Source organism: Cheilinus undulatus, linkage group 19 (assembly GCF_018320785.1).
Source record: "Cheilinus undulatus linkage group 19, ASM1832078v1, whole genome shotgun sequence".
Classification (NCBI taxonomy): Eukaryota; Metazoa; Chordata; class Actinopteri; order Labriformes; family Labridae; genus Cheilinus; species Cheilinus undulatus.
This window is the reverse complement of record NC_054883.1, coordinates 34,908,992-34,928,651: the sequence shown is the minus strand read 5'-3', so window position 1 is coordinate 34,928,651 and position 19,660 is coordinate 34,908,992. Positions and strand designations below refer to the sequence as shown.

At 38.9% G+C, this 19,660-nt stretch overlaps 1 protein-coding gene across 3 annotated transcripts in view; it reads right to left on the bottom strand.

Moving 5' to 3' along the window:
- Positions 1 to 19,660, bottom strand: part of drosha (drosha ribonuclease III) — a 216,738-nt gene that overhangs the window by 47,722 nt on the left and 149,356 nt on the right. For all 3 annotated transcript variants that reach the window (XM_041814120.1, XM_041814121.1, XM_041814119.1), the window contains exon 26: positions 5,546 to 5,651. In XM_041814120.1, the coding sequence (XP_041670054.1) occupies positions 5,546 to 5,651 (106 nt within the window). The remainder of the gene's footprint in view (positions 1 to 5,545; positions 5,652 to 19,660) is intronic.

The window sequence follows — 19,660 nt, the reverse complement described above, 5'->3', positions numbered from 1 at the left end:
CAGTCTGCCAAGACAAAATTGAAATTCAATTCAGGAGTCTGTTTTTGATATTTTATCAAGTTTCAGCTTCAACAAAAAAGGAAAAGGACCTACGTTTTACTGCAGAGTTTTATATTTGATGTTAAAAATGCTGTTTTTTCCTATGAACTTCAATATCATGGCCCTGACTACCTTAAAAATGTTGATTCTACAACTTATGTTTTTTGTCTCATCCTGTAGTTCAGCCTTTACTTAATTCAGGGTCAGAACCCATAATGGGGCTTGGGCCAGGTTTTGTTTGGTCACTGATTGGCAGAGTAAAATCCATAAAAGATACCCGATTAATGTATCTGACTCTAACAGACTGTTTATTTCCCCAGCTTTTTCTCAAACCAAAAATTAAATGTTACACAGATTAACAGTATAATTACAACAGTTGGTTAAGGAGATACAATAGTCAAACTAAACAGCTCACATAAAATAAATAAAACACATTTTACTATGCAGATGTTTTGGTTAAATGTGAGCCATTTTTGGAAATTGGAAGGAACTCCTGTTGTAGTCTGATCAGTTAAAACAACAGTATGTACATTTTCTACATCCTTTCATAATAAAGATCAAGTCTTTTCTCCTCTTTTTCCTAATTCAAAATATTTTTTTGATTCATTCACACATGCTTGAATGATTATCTTTGCACTATTTCAACAGATTATACTATTTATTAGGCTTAATTAGCAGTTTTTGATGACAGATTAGATCAGTGATTTTACTTTCTCTTATGGGATTTAATATTTGTTCAAGCAACTGATTTATCAGTCCGCAATGATGAATCGTTATGCCTAATGTTCTTATGAAAAATGCATTACAAAAAAACAAAAACAGATTATCAATACTCAGGAACAGGAAAAAAAGGAGGAAAAAAAAATCATGTCCATCTGTCATAAAAGTGCTGAAGGTGTTGCCTCACAAACACCACAGCAAAGACACACTACCATGAAAGATATAGGGAAAGTACACAGAAACATCAAAATAAAACCCTCACATAGAATAATTCATCAAAGACAGGAATGGTAATGCGGAGTAAATGTTTCAGGGAGATTGCACGTTGCTCTGTTAAATATTACATTGTGACTTGGAGCTTGGAGGATGACAACATGTTAGACTGGGCGAGGTACATTTACGACTCTAAAAGGAAAAACACAAACACTTTAAATATAGCTGCAAGATGCGGAAAAGAGCAAATAGAATGCAATATGACTGAATCTTTCTCGCTGTGATGTGCCCTCCTTAACACAACACACGCAATCCCACACACAACCACAAGCACACACTGGTTGAATGAGCACTTTTTCCCCCGATTTGAAATCCATTTCAGATGCACCCCTTTCTCGACTCCTGGGCTTCAACATCGCTGAAGCTTTCAGTCTCTCGACCAAAGCTCGCTGCAAGCTTTTAAACAAACGACGTCATGGCTTCCATCTATAAGGAATAAATATCTGACTGCAAAAGGCTCTTTTTCAGGTTTAGTCCAGTTCACTCCCTCTGAGCGGACAAAAAGAACGAATCCTGATGCTATCTGTCAGGAAAAAACACATGCATGTTCAAAGTGTGATCGTTTTCTTTGCACCTATGTTACAAAAAGAAAAAAAAAAATGCACAACTTTATTTTTCAGACGTTTGACAGCTCTGGCAAAAAAATGTGCCAACAAGGACGTGTTATTGAAAAACACACTGAGCAATTTTGTCTCATGACAATACCCATCACAAGGAGTACAGTAAACACAGACGCAGTGTGGGGCGAGCAGAGGAAGAGAGATACTTTGTGGAAACAAGCAGAAAAAAGAGGAAGGAAGGAGGTGAGTACCTGACTGGTACTCAGAGACTCAAAGATTGATGGGAAGGAAGGAAATAGAAAAGGAAAAAAACAAAAAAAAACAAAACACCCACACACAAAAATACAAAAGCACAGATGTAACTTCATGTACGGAGACTGAGAAGTGAGGAATGGTGGTTTGAAAAGAGGCACAAAGACGTAAAGATGTTAAGAGACATTTTTTTTCCCTTACTGAACAAATTCTAACACATAAATGCTGCTGCCAAATACCTCTGAAATACAACTGTGATAACAACAACACATGTGCAGACACCAGGAAGAATAGGAGGGATGGCTTCCAGCACGTCTGCTGAGACTAACAGGGAGCCAAATAAACAAACAGACAAACACATGTAGTAGAAAATCTATGATATAGCTGCACCATTACATACCACGCAGCCTGTTTATAGGGGTCTCCCAGAGAGAAAAAAAGGACTAGACTGTCCCTGTTTGATGGTTTCCATAGTATTTACCAAAGTCTGCAAACAGTTGTTTAGTGTCATCTGTCTTCCCCAAGTAAAGTTTGTAATCCTAGAGTTGCATTAGCTATATTTACATGTCTTCAATCTGTTTAAAATCATTCTGATCAGAGATTCAAATCTGAGTGCACATGCATCAAACATTTACTGTCAAACTTCCATATATTCTGGATTCATCTCGTACAAGGAGAAACATTTCAAGACCTTTTTTTATGAATCAAATTTTTGTCTCTCACTCTGGTTCAGTGCAGAACTGCAATCACAGGGAAGACTGCTGACTTGACAGTTGTCCAGAGGACTATCACTGACATCCTTTACAAAGAGGGTAAGCCACAGAAGGTTACCAGTGAAAGGGCAGGCTGTTCTCAGAGGCCTTGTCAAAGCATATTTAGAGAAAAATGACTGGAAGGGAGAAGTGGGAAAGGAAAAGGAGTGAATTGAGGCTGGAATCAGTGGAGCAAGAGCCACCGTACAGATGGGCCCAGGAAATGGACTACGTGTGTGTGGATTATGTATTGTGTCAAGGCAATCCTGAACTGCTGACATCAGCGCCTCACCTGGGCTGAGAGAAAAAAAGAGCAGGGTTGTTAATCAGTAATCCTACGTTTTGTTTTCAGATGGAACTAAATTTTGATTTCATTTGAAAATCAAGGTCCAACAGTCTGGAGGATGATCTGAGAGGCACAAAATCCAAGGTGCTTGAAGTCCAATGTTTTCAGTTTCCACAGTCAGTGGTGGTTTGGGTTGCCATGTCATCTGCTCCTGTTGGTCCACTGGACTTAATCAAGTCCAGAGTCTACGCTGTCAGCCGTCTACCAGGAGATTTGAAAACCTTTTATTCTTCCACCTGCCGAGAAGCTTTAAAGTGATTCTGATTTCCTTTTCACCTGTCCACAGTGAAGCCAAAACTACCAGAAACTGGTTTGCTGACTATGGTGTTACTGTGTTTGATTGGTCAGCCCACTGGTGTGGTTGTGCAAAAGGAGCTCCAACCAAGTACTGAGTGCACAAATTAACATAATATTCCACAAAGTCAGCACTTATGTATTACAAATCCCTTTGTTGGATTCATGTTAGGTGATATTCTTATATTTTAAGTATTTCTTAGATAGTGGATTTTTGATTTCTGAGAGCTGTAATAATCAAGATAAAAAAAAAAAAAAAGTCTTGAAATGTTCCAGTTTGTTTGAGGGCAATCTAGAATATTGAAAAGTTTAAATGTTTTAATTCAATCACGTAAAAACAAATACGTTTTTCATGATATTGTATTTTTTTTAGATGCACCTGTATGTACAACTTTGTCCTGCTTTCAGTTAACAGTGGGGTAGTGCAGGTCTGCAGGATCTCAGGACTTGTGTAGATCAGCAGAGAGGCATACATGCACAGTAACATCAGCTTCAGACTGGGTGTGTGTCTGCTACGTGACGGCTGCTGCATGAGTCTGCACTGCCTCACAGTGGCTTTCATGCAAGACAAATGTCGACTGTGAGTTGGCTATGTCTCTCTGCTGTCACAGCCCTGTCTTTCCTCTCACTTTTTACCTCAATAAATCTTCCGATAAAAGACTTAGTTTGTTGCATATGAAAAAAGAACAAATGTGATCTGCAAACGGATGTGTTTCTCCATAAAAATGCTAAGTAGGGCCTTTTCTTCAAAAAGCATAAACCAAAAGTGTAATCACCCTGCAGCATATTCTACCGATGTGGCCTTAAATATCTACTCAACCAAGGTAAATATGTCTCTCTAATTTTAATGTCTACTTTGGCCTGGAGACGCATACAGCTTACAGAAGAAATAGGCAAGCCTTCTATACTCTACATTCTTGGTGCATGAGCAGCATGTATCAGTCGTTTAAGATGTGCCATGCCTTGTTAGCATGCACACAGAAATTAAAATAAAACTATGATGCAGTTGAGATGCAGCCGCCATGCACCCAGTCTGAAACAGCCATAAGAGAGGATCGTTCCAAGCCAGAAAGAAGCATTTGGAACAATGTGCATCAACACTATACAGTAGAGCAAGGATCAACACAACTCCCCCTCATAGCTGGAATACAATTCTTTCCAAATGGGCCAGATTGCATCACAATCTTCAGCTTGATAAATGTACATGAAATACTTTAACTGTGTTCAAGCTGTAATAATCATTCATGTCCATGTGAACGTAGATATTAATGGCGATGGAGTACAGACCCAAAGCTTGTGGCTAATTCTTCCCTGCCCTCCTCTGTTGATCATTTATTTTCCCTATATTTGAAATTCAAAGGCATGAAGTTGATAGATTGCAACTGGTAAACATGATGCAGCCGGCTTTTAGATGTAAAACTAGGCAGTAAAAGTGTATCTATAAACAGTATTTTATATTGTGCATCTGTATTATATCCACTCTGAAATGTGTGGTATGCTGTCACTGCTGTATGGCCTGGCTCTTTTCTCTCAAGGAATCTCAACGTTCTAACAAGGCAAGCAGCTTTCTAACAAGCTGAGCTAATATTAGCTGGAGACATGGAAGAATGGCTAGAGAAATTCAGAAGGAGTCTTTAGGCTGAATTAAAGTGTAAAGTTTCGGTGAGGTTAGGAGTCACTGAGCTGCCCTGGATTAAAGGAGGAAGTGCTCGTGGACACTGAGAGTGGGTGGACTGTTCTTTTTGCCTGTTTGGCTCTGGAGATGTTTTGAACTGTATGTTTCCTGGATAATGTGTTGTTGTGGGATCCCAACAGTGTTTGGTAACACTTCTGATGTCGACGGCTATCCTCTAACACCTCTAAGTCACCAAATAAACTGGACAGGTGATGCAACCCCTTTAACCTCGCTTCAAGACTGCCTCCCTGCTGATCCTGAGACTTCCGTGTCTCCTTGAGCACAAGCTACTCAAATACATGCCACAGAGACACTGGACTGGTTTAAGAACTGGTACATAGACTCAAAGTTAAGGGGGCATCGATGTTTAAAAAGAAGATGTCTATTTTATTTGATTGGACTTGAAGGACACTGGAAAATTGTGAGAATTTATGAAGAAGATGAATTAAATGATTGAATTTTGTTTTGCACTTTCTTTCCATCCAGCCATTTACTGTACTGATTGTTCTGTTTGGGGTTGCAAAGGTCCGAGGTCGATACCAGTTGTCATTTGGTAAAACTGGGTATACCCTGGACTGGTTGCTAGCCCATTATAGGGCAGACACAGTATCTTGTACATGTGATGTGATCTTACTGTTAAATGTCCTTCATGGTGGTCAGGGAAGTGGATGAAGAGGTACTCCGTGGCTACCAGCTGCATGATCGAGTCTCCCAGGAACTCCATCCTCTGGTTGTGACCCCTGGAGAAGAGGAAGAAAGACAAAAGGATGAGGAAAAATTGGAAGCATGTGTACATCCTGGGACCACTTCCATTATGAAGGTGGATGTGCACTTTTAAGTGCATTTCTCCCTCATTATGACAAATTTAGAAATTAAAACAAAATCTTGGTTTCCTGTTTCATAAATAAGCCTTATGAGGTGCCATTTTTATTAAACAGAGTCCGCAATTCAAAACAAGAAGTTGACAGCGGAAATGGTCAGCTCTGGGCTGTACTTGCCATACATTCCTGATCAAAATTTGAAGACCAGTTGAAAAGATTTTACATTTTACACTGTTTGATCTTCAGAAGGTTCTAAGTAGAGCTTCAAAATGCAAAAAGAAGAAATGGGAGTGAGACAAAAAAAACTGAGTTAGCAATTTATTGAACAAAAAAAAAAAAAAAAAACAATTAAACTGAAATAGGCTTTCATCAGCTGATCAAAAGTTTAAGAGTGTTTCCAGGAGGCTAGTGGGAATGTTGCTCCAAGTTGTGAAGATGGCTTCACAAAGGGCATTCACTGTCTGGAACTGATGTCCATTTTTGTAAACTTACCTTGCCATCCATCCACAAATGTTCTCAACTGGATTTGGATCAGGTGAACACGCAGGATAGTCCAAAAGAGTGATGCTATTCTCCTGGAAGAAGTCCTTTGTCAGGTGGGCATTGTGAACTGCAGCGTTATCCTGTTGAAAGACCCAGTCATTACCACACAGACGAGGGCCCTTGGTCATGTGGGATGCCTGCTGTAACATCTCCACATAGCCAACCGCCATTTGACACCCTGCACAACCTGAAGCTCCATTGTTCCACTGAAGGAAAAAGCCACCCCGGATCATAATGGCGCTCTCTCCACTGTGCCGCGTAGGAAACATCTCAAGTGGGATCTCCTTGTCATGCCAGTAACGCTGGAAGCCATCAGGACCGTAAAGGTTACATTTTTTCCCATCAGAGAATAAAACTTTCTTCCACCTTTCAGTGTCCCATGTTTGGTGCTCCCTTGCAAAGTCCAAACGGGCAATTTTGAGGCATAGAAAAAGAGGAGGCTTTTGAAGACGTTTTTTATCTTATAAGCCCTTCCCTCGCAGATGCTGTCTGATGGCAATCCGACCACGTTCAAAGACAGGAAGCTTTTTTTTGCCTTTACCATCAGGAGGTCATGACAGTGTAAATACCTGACAGAAAAGGACATTGAATCCACATTTTTGCACAGATTTTGGCTTTTAAAGGCTGTGGTCTTAAACTTTTGATCAGCTGATGAACAGCCTATTTCAGTATTTTTTTTTTTCAATAAATTGCTTACTCAATTTATTTTTGTCTCACTCCTATTTCTTCTTTTTGCATTTTGAAGCTTCTTAAGATCCAACAGTGCAAAATGTAAAATCTTGCAATTTTTCAACTGGTCTTCAAATTTTGATCAGGAGTGCATTGTGTTGATGTTTTGATTGAGAGCCCCTTGTGGTGGAATTTTACATTATGTGCATTATGTGCAAATGTGTTTTATAAATAAACTTTGACTTGACTTTTGCTGCAAAAGTCTGTAGGAAATGTCAATATGGTTTACTTTGTAAATGTAAAGGACTGTCCTTTGGTTTCTGGGTTCCTTGCATTAATGATGTCCTGCAAACCTTTTTTTATCTCAACATATTGTATCTATGTGCCAAAACAATCAAATTAGATTAATCAATCAAACTTTTGCATATCTAAGCTGACTGCTAGCTTTATTAAAGACAACAAAGCTTTTTTTAGTGACTGATGTAATTAAATTCCTCCTGTTGGCAGGGCTCCTGCTTCTCCTCGGATTCTGACTCACCTAACTCAAATATATAAAGCTGCACTTCGCTGATTGTCACAGGCTTCTTTGCTGTGCAGATGCGCCACACAGCAGTCAATCAAAGCCTGATCCACCACGCCTCTAGAGTAAAAAAAAAAAGGTCTAATCAGAACAAGCAGCTGCTCGTTGCTTTAGATTTATGATAGATATGAACATATACTTTCAATTAGATTTTATTTATGCTTAATAAGCTTTCTAACTCTGCGTTTTTGCTATTTTTAGCCAGAGTTGCAAAAGGATCAGAGAGGATGTGAAATGTTAGGGCTGAGCTTGGAAGGCTTGGAGAAATGTGTGGGCAGGAGGGTATAGAAGGGGTTATTCATCCACGCATCAGCAGGGCATGAAAGGCATCATGCTCACTTGACGAATCTATCAAGCTTTTAGGCTTTTTGAGTGAATGTACATCACATATGTGGCCTCTGGGAACAGCTGCAGCGTCGAGCTGTGTGACAACCTTGGAGGAGGCCTGAAGTATTAAGCTCTTCTGAAGGAAAAATGCTGACTTTGATTGCAATTCAAATGCAGAAACAAATAAATGCTTAAAAACCTCCTCCTAGATAGAGTGTCTGTCGAAAACACCGTAAACATACAAGCACAGGTTTGGAGAAACTTTCAAGCTTTAACAATTTCAAAAATATCTTGCAGCGCTGCGAAGCCGTACGTCAGCTTCCTGCCTTTCTCTCCATCTGTGAAAGGCAGGTCATTAATTAAACAGAATTATAAATTAGCATTGCAGATGTGGGCTGGTGCTGTGCCAAGAAGGCAGGAAGCGTTGGGTGGGGGGGGTGTAAGTGAGAGTCATGCAAGCAGGGAGGTATATAAAGCAGCAGAGCACACATATCCATCTATAGATGAGATCTCCTCGCAGGAGGAGGGAAACGTCTGAAGATGAGAGAGAAAGATGCAGAGGTAGAAGATGAGGAGGAAGCTGACATCAAAGAGGAGAAAGTTTATTGTCCGATTTCTGTCTCATCTGTCTTTTATGGGACGCAGCGTGAGTGAGCTACAGAGATCGCAGTTAAAACAGCAGTGAAAGCATCTTTAGAAGGAATACGATGGAAAATGTTTTAATTTTTATCTTTTTTTCTTGATTATCGTGTCTATTGAAAAGACATCTGGTCTCCAAAGATATAATAAAGTTAAAATGACTTAAAAAATGAAGTTTTACAGAAAATTCAGACAGTTATCAAAGTATCTTCAGTCACTTTCCTTTCAGTTTAACAGCTGATTAGTTGGGCTTCTTTAATGTGACGTATGTATTTGATCATTAAAGATTTGATGAGATCATGCAAAACTAAATAATCAAAGAGTCTTTGCAGAACCACAGGGATTCCCCCCAACCAGCATGCTTCCATCATCACTTTCTTCACCCACGTTTGGTTGAAAGAAAAGACAAGAAGAGGGAGAAATGAAGTTTAGATGCTAAACCTGCAACAGCAGCACTTTAGCAACAATAGAAAACTCTCTCTTATTGATTGTTTTTACTAAAAATGAGTTTTCTGTCCTTTAAGAAAAGTTTGAAATGTCTTGTGGTCATGCAAAAGTGCTCACTTTGTCCAACCCATGGTCTTTAATCCACATTTTAACATTCATAAACATTACAGCCAAAATGTTTGCCAATATTACATTACAGAGGAAAGATAGAAAAGTAAATGAATATAGCAAAAGTGAATGTAAAAAAAAAACATGAAATATTTGATATCATATGGTGCATATTACTCCTGATTTGTCTACTGAGCTGTCTATGACTTTTAAATCTGAAATAAGACACTGAGGGGAGGTGTGGTTTTTTCCATCACTGTGGGACCAGGAAGACACCAAGTAGCACCTAGGTGCAGCCTGACTATAATCGCTTAACTACCAGGCTCTAGAAAGACAAAGCAGCATGCGATTAATGTGATTCAAAATATTCAATGTGTTAATTTCCAACCTTAATTTCATCTTGATTACCACAATACCCCTGACAGCCATGATGCAACCTTTTACTCTTATTCTCATGAAAACAAGTAACATATAAAGATCATGGAAGCAGGCAGCTACTCCCCACCAGAGAAGATAGGTGATAACTTACATGGATTTGTTTCTTGCACTTGATATAACAGGTCCAGAAGTTTCTCTGGCAGAATGAAACACTGGCTGACGCACAGAGATGGCCACATTAAAAACAATCACAAAGCTGTTTAATGACAAGGCTTTTATAGAACAGATTAAAGTGAGACGAGCTGAGGGTGGGATGTGGTTGGAATGATGACTGGGTTTAGGGGCCTAAACCTAAACCTCCCCTCCTTGTTCGCCCTGCCCTTCAGAACTCTACATGTGAACTCGTGACAACAGGTCTGCTGCAGATTTTCTACCACGCATATGTGATCTAGGAAAGCTGTGTGCCAGGGAGCATATGCTGGGAAAGAACAGATTGAGAAGGTGCAGTGTGAGCTAAATTCCTGTCCAATAGGACCAAGAGCAAGAGAGGGAACAGTGGAGTGGCAGTGAGAGAGGAAAAAGGGAAAAAAGAGGAGATACAGAGGGAAAAAGGAGAGATAGAGCGGGTCAAAGAGGAATACATCGCTGTGTGAAGCGTCACAAAGAGCCATTCCTTATTCACTTCAACAGCGGAGGCACAATGCTCCAGTAAGGTGGGGGAAATTGAAGTAAAGTGTGGAGCCGAGGTCTTTATTCGCCTTTGACTTTGATCTAAAATACCTTTAACAGCCCCTCTGAAGAGGCGGTGGCGACATGCTGCCCGCTCCCGAAGAGAGGGGAGCACTCCATTTTTTAAGGCCATTTTTTCCTCTCGGTTCGACAGGAAATAATGTTCTTGTTTCATATGTGCATGCTTATGCAAGGTTCAAACGTGTAATCTGCAGCTGCTTTCTACAAAGTGAGACTGGGGGGCAAGTGGAGCTGTGGAAGCTTTGGAATCAAACATGCAGCGACAAGAAAAACTGGAGAAAAAGGCTCTGGGAGGATTGTGTCAAGTGAGAATGAATCTTACAACATCAAACCATCAAGTTAATATAAAATGGTAATTCAATTTAATGAAATCTCAAGGTTTTGTTTCCCTGCAGAGGAACCATGTGGACTGATTTAAAGCTAGTTTATGTGTTGTATAACATTTTTATCAACACACTATTTGATGGACCTCTTTTTTAAAAGGTTTGTTTTTTCTTTGACTGACAAATAAGGTGAAACATTTGCACATCATGCTTCATTGTTTTAGCACAGCTGTCAGGCTGCTTTGGATATCTCTGATATCAGTAGTCTGCCTTTTATTAAGACTGACATCTTTTGCTAGATTTTCCTAAATTAATCAAAGGTGTAACTCTGTGAAAATTGTCTTTTATGAAATTTGTCTTCTTCTACCCTAGACCTCCAGTAGGCTGAACCTGAAGCGATTAGGATTTATTTTTTTATTTTGACTTTATTTAACCAGGGATGAGGATCAGCATCTCCAAGTCCAAGGCCCTGTTTCTCTGATGGAAAATGTGTCCAAGTGTTTTGCTGCAAGTAAAGGAGTTATAAGTATCTTGGGGTCTTGCTTATGAGTAAGAAAAGTTAAAGTTTATATAACATACATAAAGAGACAGAAAACACAAATTAATAAAATGATCTATAAAAAATAAGACAATAAGACAGTAATTAGGAACAAAGGTAAAACCATAACATACAATGATTAAAGACTATCTGGTCTATATAAAAATATAAAACAATGGGTGTAACAGGAAGAGACAGAGCCAATTAAGCTTAAGGCCAGAACAAAGACAATGGTGGCTTGGGTCTACCTTGGAACTACGTTGAGGGGAGCTGAGATTAGAACCGTGGCTTCTTCAAATTGAAGTAAGTCAGATGAGGGTGATAGGGCTCTGATCAGGATGCTTCCTTGCTGCCTTCCCTTCCTGTCGTGAGTGAGCATTAGCGACAAAATCTTCACAAGAAAGGGATGAACATAAGTCCCAGTGACCCTAACCTTTGACGTTTTATGTTCAAAATCTATTCAGTTCATCCACCAGCGAGAGGGATGAAAATAAGTCCAGTTGGCTTAACCCATGAAATGCAAAGTCCAATCAGCTGAATGTTGAATAAAAGCAGACATTTATGGGCACAGACCTAGTGGTTAGGTTTTACCTCATGTACTTTAGTGGCCTAGGTTCAACTCCAGTCAGAGTTTCCGCTAGACTTTTTGTCCCCGGCCAAAATGACCGCTGGTCCTCAAGAATTCTGGCCATTCTGAACTACTACCAGACATTTATTTAGATAGCCATGCGGCCAATAACCTGCATTTAACAGCAATTAAGACACTCGTTATACATTTTACCATTTTATTGCACAATGCATATACAGTTTTACTTGGTGGAAAAGGCTCTGCTCAAAAGATGCTACCAAGGTTAGTCAAGCAGCATGCTTTGACTTACTAAGGAATGCATAGCTAGAAACCTCCATATGGACAGATGCAGTTATGACAATGTGTAATGAATACAATAATTTAGTTCTAAAACAACTGATCCATAGCAGCATGAATCTGAATAATATTCAGATTGCTTAAAGCTTGTTGAACCTTCATATTATGAAGGTTCAACAAGCTTTATGCTATAAAGGAGGAGGCTCGGGTGGAGGAGGTTAAGCTTTGCCAGCAGCAGTAGCGTGATGCATCAGTATTAATGCAAACAGGGATTGGGGAGAAGTACATTGAATCTAAATACACTGCTGCGTGATTGGCTGTGGAAGATGAGACGTGATAATTGGGATCAGCTGGCCATCAACTTATCGCAGCTGGGTGTATGACTACCATGTCCTGCATGAACTAATGCTAAGCTTCATTTAAAACAGAAACACTGTGATACTGCTTTTTTGTCTGCACTGAAACAGGACAGGGGACACATTTGACGACCGAGACAGTAGAAATTGAGCCAACAGTAAACCAGAGTCACTATTTTATTTGTCTTAAACTGTCTAAAATTTATTAATCATGGGCTTTTCCTGTGGTAAGTTGCATAATATATGCCTATGTTTAACACAAAAACAACAACAGTTTGTTAGCACCATAAGCTCTAAGTTAGCCCATTAGCTGCTACCACAACTTAGCAGTTTACAACAATCAAATACCATCCTCCACTGAAAACACCAACAAATTGTCCAAACAAATTACTCCATTAACCAGACACCACCTTGAAACTCTGCACTGCTGCTGAAAATCAGTCTTACTGTGAAATGTCCCATAGTAATCCTCGTAAGCTGATGATCTGTGGTTCCCTTGACTCATGTCACTCCTACTCTCTTATTCAGACTTTATCCACTGTCCTTTAAAAAAAACAAATAAATAAAAGGCAAAGAAAGGCCCAAAATATATCTTTTTTTAAAAAGTAGGCATTTGTGCAAAGTTTGAGGAAATTCCCTTAAAGCGTTCTTGAAATACCACGTTCAAGCATGAATGAACACATGCAAGATGACCTGGACTTTGACCTTTAACCTACATTTCATATTTGCTTCACCCTTAAGTCAGTGGAAACACGATTGCTACGTTTGAAGAAAATCCCTTAAAAAGCCAGGACGGATAGACTGACAGACAACCTGAAAACAAAATGCCTACAGTCCTGGCTATAACCAGAGTGGAGGAATTAAAAGAGACCACACCCACTTAGGAAAAATGCTTTCTGAAATCCTGCCCATTAGAGAAACTGGGCCTTGAAACATCTGGGCTAAAAAGTCTCCTTTAAGAGAGGGGCCGAGCTGACGGACTGCGTGTAGACACATAGAAGTGATCATTAGATTTAGATTTTCCTTGAGCATTGGTTTCAAATCTGTGATGGAGATAAGCAGCTGTCTTCTCTCAAACTGATAATCCAAAAATAAGGCAATCATAAAACATATATTTACGAATTCACACCAACCTCCAAGCATCTATTGATGTCACTGCATTTATAGCTGCTTCAAGTAACTTCTCTCAAAGTTGCACAGTGATATGTAGTTCCATTTAACAGATACTGAACTTAAAGAGAGCTGGAGCCTTTTTTCACCAACAGTGAAATTCTTGCAACAGCCGGCTCTTCCGCTGTGCGAAGAGATAGGAAGCCCAGTGCCTGGGGGCCACAGCTCTCCATCTCTGCTGTCTGATGCTAGCCTCCGGTCTGTGCCGCCTCTCAACAGGGTTAAACTCCCATCCTCGCTGCCTGTGCTGTGTCTTCTTCTTCTTCTTCTTCTAGGTCAGTTTGTCCTCTGTTCCTGCATAAAGTCGATCCTGTGACCTGTCTCCTCGTCTGCAGCCTCACCTGATTGTCTGACCTTCCTCTTTCTATACATGACCTCCTCCTCCTCCTCCTCGCCATCACGACGGCATGACCTACTTTCTCTATAACCTTTGGTCCTTATGGGCAGCCATTGCTCAGCTCCAGTACTCAAGTCAGTGGGCTCTATTTAGGTCAGTCTGTCTTTGGCCGCTAATGAGCTCCTGAACATAAATTACCCTGAAAATGTGTCAATTTGTTCATTTGGCTGCTTTAAGGTAATTTTCACCTACCATTTACCTATAATTACTTTAGGTATTTATCATCTAATGCATGATTTTGAAGCATACTGCTCACGATGATGGTTGAGCTGCAAGGCATGGGAGACGAAATACAATATCTCAAAAACTGATTTATTCTTATTAACAATTACATACATTGTCACACTGGGAAAGAACAACCAAAGGAATCTTAAACTTGAAAAAGAAAGAAAGAAGAACAAAATTTACCCTGCAAATGTACGCAGCAAAATAAACTTTATACGGCTGCAACAACAAATCAATTAAATTGATAATAATTTGATGGGCTGTAAAAACAAAACAACAGACTAAGATGTGAAGCTGAGGTGAAGGTCATGCCCTTAATTATGTACAACTTTCTGTAATCATGCTATCATAGGAATATACTCTACGGGCACACTCAAGCTAGGTAATGTACTGTGTCCAAGCACACTTGAGCCCCAAAGTCCAGTCTGTTTGACCAGAGAGAGTCCTCCATGTTGTGTTCAGGCACAGTACACTTCCTGGCCCTGTCGTTATTCAATCCACAATTAAAATGCCAAGTTGTTACTGAATGATCTGGATCTCTTAAAAGATGCAGACTTCCCGTCACAACGATTGATGTTTGAGTTTGAGGTTTTTTTTTTCTTTTTTTTGATGGACATTAGCCCAGGTAAGATCAGACTATCATACACTACACCAGGGGTGTCAAACTCAATCACAGCAGGGGTTGAATTCTGAATTTAGGTTTAACCTGAAAGCTCAACAGGGTCAACATTTAACCATAAACTGTCAACCTCATTTTTATTAGAAAACAATAAGGGAAAAAAACAAGCACTGATGATAAATAATTTTGAGATTTTAAAAAGTTTAAGTTAAAACTTTAAAGCTCAAAATCTGAGATTAAAAGTAAAATTAATCTGCTTAAAAGGTCAAAACACAAAATTAAAAGTCAATGTTTTCAAAAGGAAAAGACACGAGACAGAAAGTCAAAATCATGAGAATAAGATAAGATATTCCTTTATTAGTCCCAAAAGGGGAATGCCAAAAAGGTCAAAATAGGAGAGAAGAGTTGAAATCAAGGGTTCAAAAGGTCAAAATTTGAAATACAATTCTAAATCATGAATTTTAAAGGTCAAAATATGAGATTTAGTTTGAAATAATTAGTGTAAAGGGTTAAAATATGACAAAAAACTTGATATTATGAGTCCAATGGACAAAATATGAGATAAAAAATACAAACTATGAATTGAAAAGGTTGAAATATTAAATAAAAGTAATCAGGGTTAAGTTAACTTTTTTTTTTTAGCAGAGGAAATCTGCTGACCTCATATAGGTGGGCCACTTATAATGAAAATATATGATTCTGCTGGCAGGGTCTAACTGTATGACAGGCCTAAATTAGCCCCTGGGCCTTGAGTTTGACATTGCTGTACTAAACCTTAACAAAAATGTACTGAACCAAAGCGGACTGCTTTGAGGAAATGGACCATACATGAGCCTTGTGTGGCACTGGAGGCTTTTTCAAATAACAGCCTCCAGCCATTTCTCCTAGTTTTTTAACTGTTTTTGCCTGAATAGTTCACTACTTTTGAGACACAAAAGTAGCTTAAGAAATAAGAATGTTTTTATTTTCGCACTGTGCACACATGGCATTGTCATGAACAGCTCAAGACATGGCTTTTTTGGTAGCTTTATGCAGAGATCACTTTTTGCCCCTTAAAGGGGAGTCCTCCGGTGTCATCCGCAAAGAATCTATACATATAGCTCTTTTGAACCTTCATTTGCATCACAGCGCTTATTAGGGCTGGATAATTATTGATCTGACCTGCTGCAGTTTTCAAATCGTAGCAAGTGCAATATTTCTTTAACCTGAAATGTCTCAAAATACCACCTAAATACAATTATTATCATTATTATTTTTTGCATTTTTTATGCTCTACACATTATGCAATTATTCAAGGGTCTTTTTTCAGAATAGTTTACAAACACACTACTTGTCTTGTTTTTGTATGTTTTACAGAATCAAATCAAGAATAACATAAAAATTATCATCCCTCAAATGTGATAATTGAAATCAAATTAATCAGTTAGTGATTAGATATTTTTTTCAATATCCTTCATCCCTAGTTTAATTTATCTAATAATGTGTTTGTTATAATAAAGAAAAATGTATTGCTTGTGTTTGTAGGATAATACTCAAGATAGGCACCTAAAATAATGATATATTAAATCGCAATCACAATATTGGGGGGAAAAAAAATCACATTTAGATTAGTTTTGCAAATGGTTCGGTCCAAGAACTTCTTTAAAAATGCATTTAAGGCAATGTTTTATTTAACTTTTGATACAGAAACTCAACTGTTCAACAGTATTGATGTTAGTAATGACACTACGTACATACAGTGCTCAACAAATCTATTAGACCACATGTCATATTTGTCTCAGAGACCATCCAGCACCATGAAGTGCTTTAATGCGGACTCTTTCATTTTCAGTGAGCTCTCAACGTTTTACCATTTTGAACAAGAATGAGGGATTTCAAACTGAATTCACCCAAATTTGAGCTGGCTCACTGGGCTTCTCTGAGAAGTCAGAAATTAATTAAGCATCACATTCAACCACTAAAACTAATTTTTCTGTTCAGGAATGTAAATAACTATAATTTGACATATTAATCAAGAAATATTAATGTGCTTTACTTTTTTTCAGTTTTTTTTTTGTAAATCAGTAAATTTTAAAATTCATGGATAACAATAATAATTACATTTTATCATTAAAAATATCATTTGGGTTAAAGAGCTTCTACATATTGGTGTATTAACCATTACAGAAACATAAAAAATGATTTTGGTAATTACCAATGCTGTTAATTTAGGGCAGCTGTGGCATAAACCTTACTTTGGTTAGGGTTAGGGTGGTCTAATAAATTTGTGAAGCACTGTGTATAAATGAAAAACTAATAAAACATAAAAATAGGCATATGGGACTACAGTATAACCTACTGGTTTATTGTAGGGGGTAATGATGCTTCTTAACCCTAACCCTTGCTACCCATAACAAAACAAAGGGATGATGATGAAGATGAAGAAAAAGAAGACTCAGTAACCTGCTTACTCACCAGCCTAAACCGCAGTGTACATCTACTACTAAACAGTTTGCATTGGCTTCATTTTACAACACTGAACGTTACTGCCTGCAGCAACCCCCAGATGCAAAAAAGCAGAGAATAGATAGCATCTTTTAGTACCAGCGCTGTTTGTCAATTAATGTCCCTAGAACATTGGAATTAAAATGTTTTAAGACTGTTTTCTGAGTTTTTGCTTACATTTAAACTAGTCAGTTGCTTTGGATTTTAAATTCATGTTAAATCAACAACGACATTAGTCACCAGGAACATCCCTAGTATCAACCTTGAGGTGTAAAGTCCTCAAAGTAAACTCAGCGGGAGTCAAACCTCTGCACCTCTAATCGACTTCACTGACCATGAGTGGGGAGAGCGTTGACACTTTAGTGATGGATTAGATCGCACACAGCAGTGTACTGTATGTTAGGATGTGTGCACGCTATACACACACAGCTTTGTCCTTGTGGCAAACCGAAGCAAGCAATTACAGAGTGCAGCCTGCCAATAAGATATCAGAGGTGTGCTGCCAAGGCTAATTTGCTTTAGCTGTCAAACTCACTATTGTGTTACGATGTAAAGCTCAGAAGTGAGTTAAGCCTCCATTACAAATAACCCTCTCGTACTGAGAATCAGAAACACCTTAAATTGGAGTGAACAGTGTCATTAGCGAACACATTTTCTTATCAAACAAGCAATCTTTTCAAACTTGCATACTATCAGTGATAAAGCAAGGTTACACAACCACAATGATGTTTTTTTCTTCTTCTTTCCACATCCACAAACACACAGGGCTGTTTTCTCTCGCGTTAATTCTAAGTTATCTCTGCAGAAGTTTGTAAGTTTACTTTCTATTGAACAAATGTCATAGCTGCAGCAGAGAGGTAAAAATAATTCCAATGTCAGTGCTAACACAGCAGAGCACCGTCGTCCAATCAACGAAGAAAACAAACCAGAAAACAACTGCACATCTCTCCAATATAAGCACACAGCAGTGATATATTTAAGTTGCATGTGGTCCAAGTTAAATTTGGATTAAATAGAACTAATCTATCTTGGTATATCTATTCCAAAGAGCAAAGTTTACAATAATTAGTGTTTCTCTGAATGAAAGTGCAACTCTGGTTGGAACTGAGGATATATTTACCATGAAATCTGGTGTATAAGACACAAGAAAAAAACTACTTATTTTATCCAAAGGTTGACTGCATCCTTCATAGCAATGCAACCAGTATACCAGTACAAAATGCAGGGACATACTGATATTGGCCTTAGGTGACAGGGGGGTAGCATCACATATTGCAACTGTGACCTAGTCCTATGGAAAATTGGCCACGACTCATTGTGCATTGCAAAAAGTCCCTTCACTGCTCAAAACTGGGATGCATAAGACACAGCAGAGGTTGAATACTCTGTCTGAGCTTGAGCCCAAAACTGACCCTTTGCAGCCAGGTCAACTCAAGATCCTCACCCCTGCCCTCAGGCCAAAGCCTTGTAAGGCTTACGGGTGATCAAAGATATCCTGTCAGACATGGAAGCAAAACAATGTTTAACCTTAGAATTTTTAGTATTGACAATTTTTCTTACATTTTTTTTCAAATTTTCCAACTTCAGAACCACTTCCTTCAGTGCAGACCTTCTGAACAAATTACAAGACATGCTGCCAAGATCTGCTGGTCATATTCTTGAATCAATACGTATTCTAAAATCTATACTACTAAAAATTATATCACTGTTTCTTAATAAATACGTTTTTGACACAATGTAGTAGAAAAGCTGTTAAAAAGTTCTGCAGCTTGCCTACCCCACTCTGCAAGCACACAGCGAAATACTGCAGTGTGGGACAAGCAAGGGAGAGAGTGCATGGCACGCAATAATGCACAGGTGGAAGAAAAAGAAGCTGTTACCTCAATTGTAGGGTGTAATGTATTTGCATTCATTCTTAACTGTGATGGTCAAGGGGTCACAGTTCTGTGCATGTAGTCACACGGGAAGACTTTAGTATTCAAGTCAGTATTTAGTAGAATCACTGCACTGAGTCTGTGTGGATAGGTCTGCTCACTGCTCAAGCTCTGTCAGGTTGCATGGGGATCAGATGTGAACAGCCCTTTTCAAGTCCACCCACAAATTCTCTTTTGGATTGAGGTCTGGGTTTTGACTCGGCCACCTTGTTGTTTTTAAATCATTTCTGTGTAGCTTTCGCTGTGTGCTTCAGTTTATTGTCTTGCTGGAAAATAAATCTTCTCCCAAGCTAAGGTGTCTTACAGCCTGAATGAGACTGTCCTCCAGGATTTTCCTATATTTCACAGCATTCATTTTACTCTCTATACCTTTACAAGTCTTCCTGGGCCGGCTGCCGAAAAGCATCCCCATGGCATGATGCTGCCACCACCATCCTTCACAGTGGGGATGGTGTGGTTATTGTGATGTGCAGTGTTTGGCGTCGTGACTGATAGCCTAAAAGCCTGGGTTGGTCTCATCAGACCAAAGAACTTTCTTCCACTTGACCATGGAGTTTCCCACATGCCTTTTGGTGA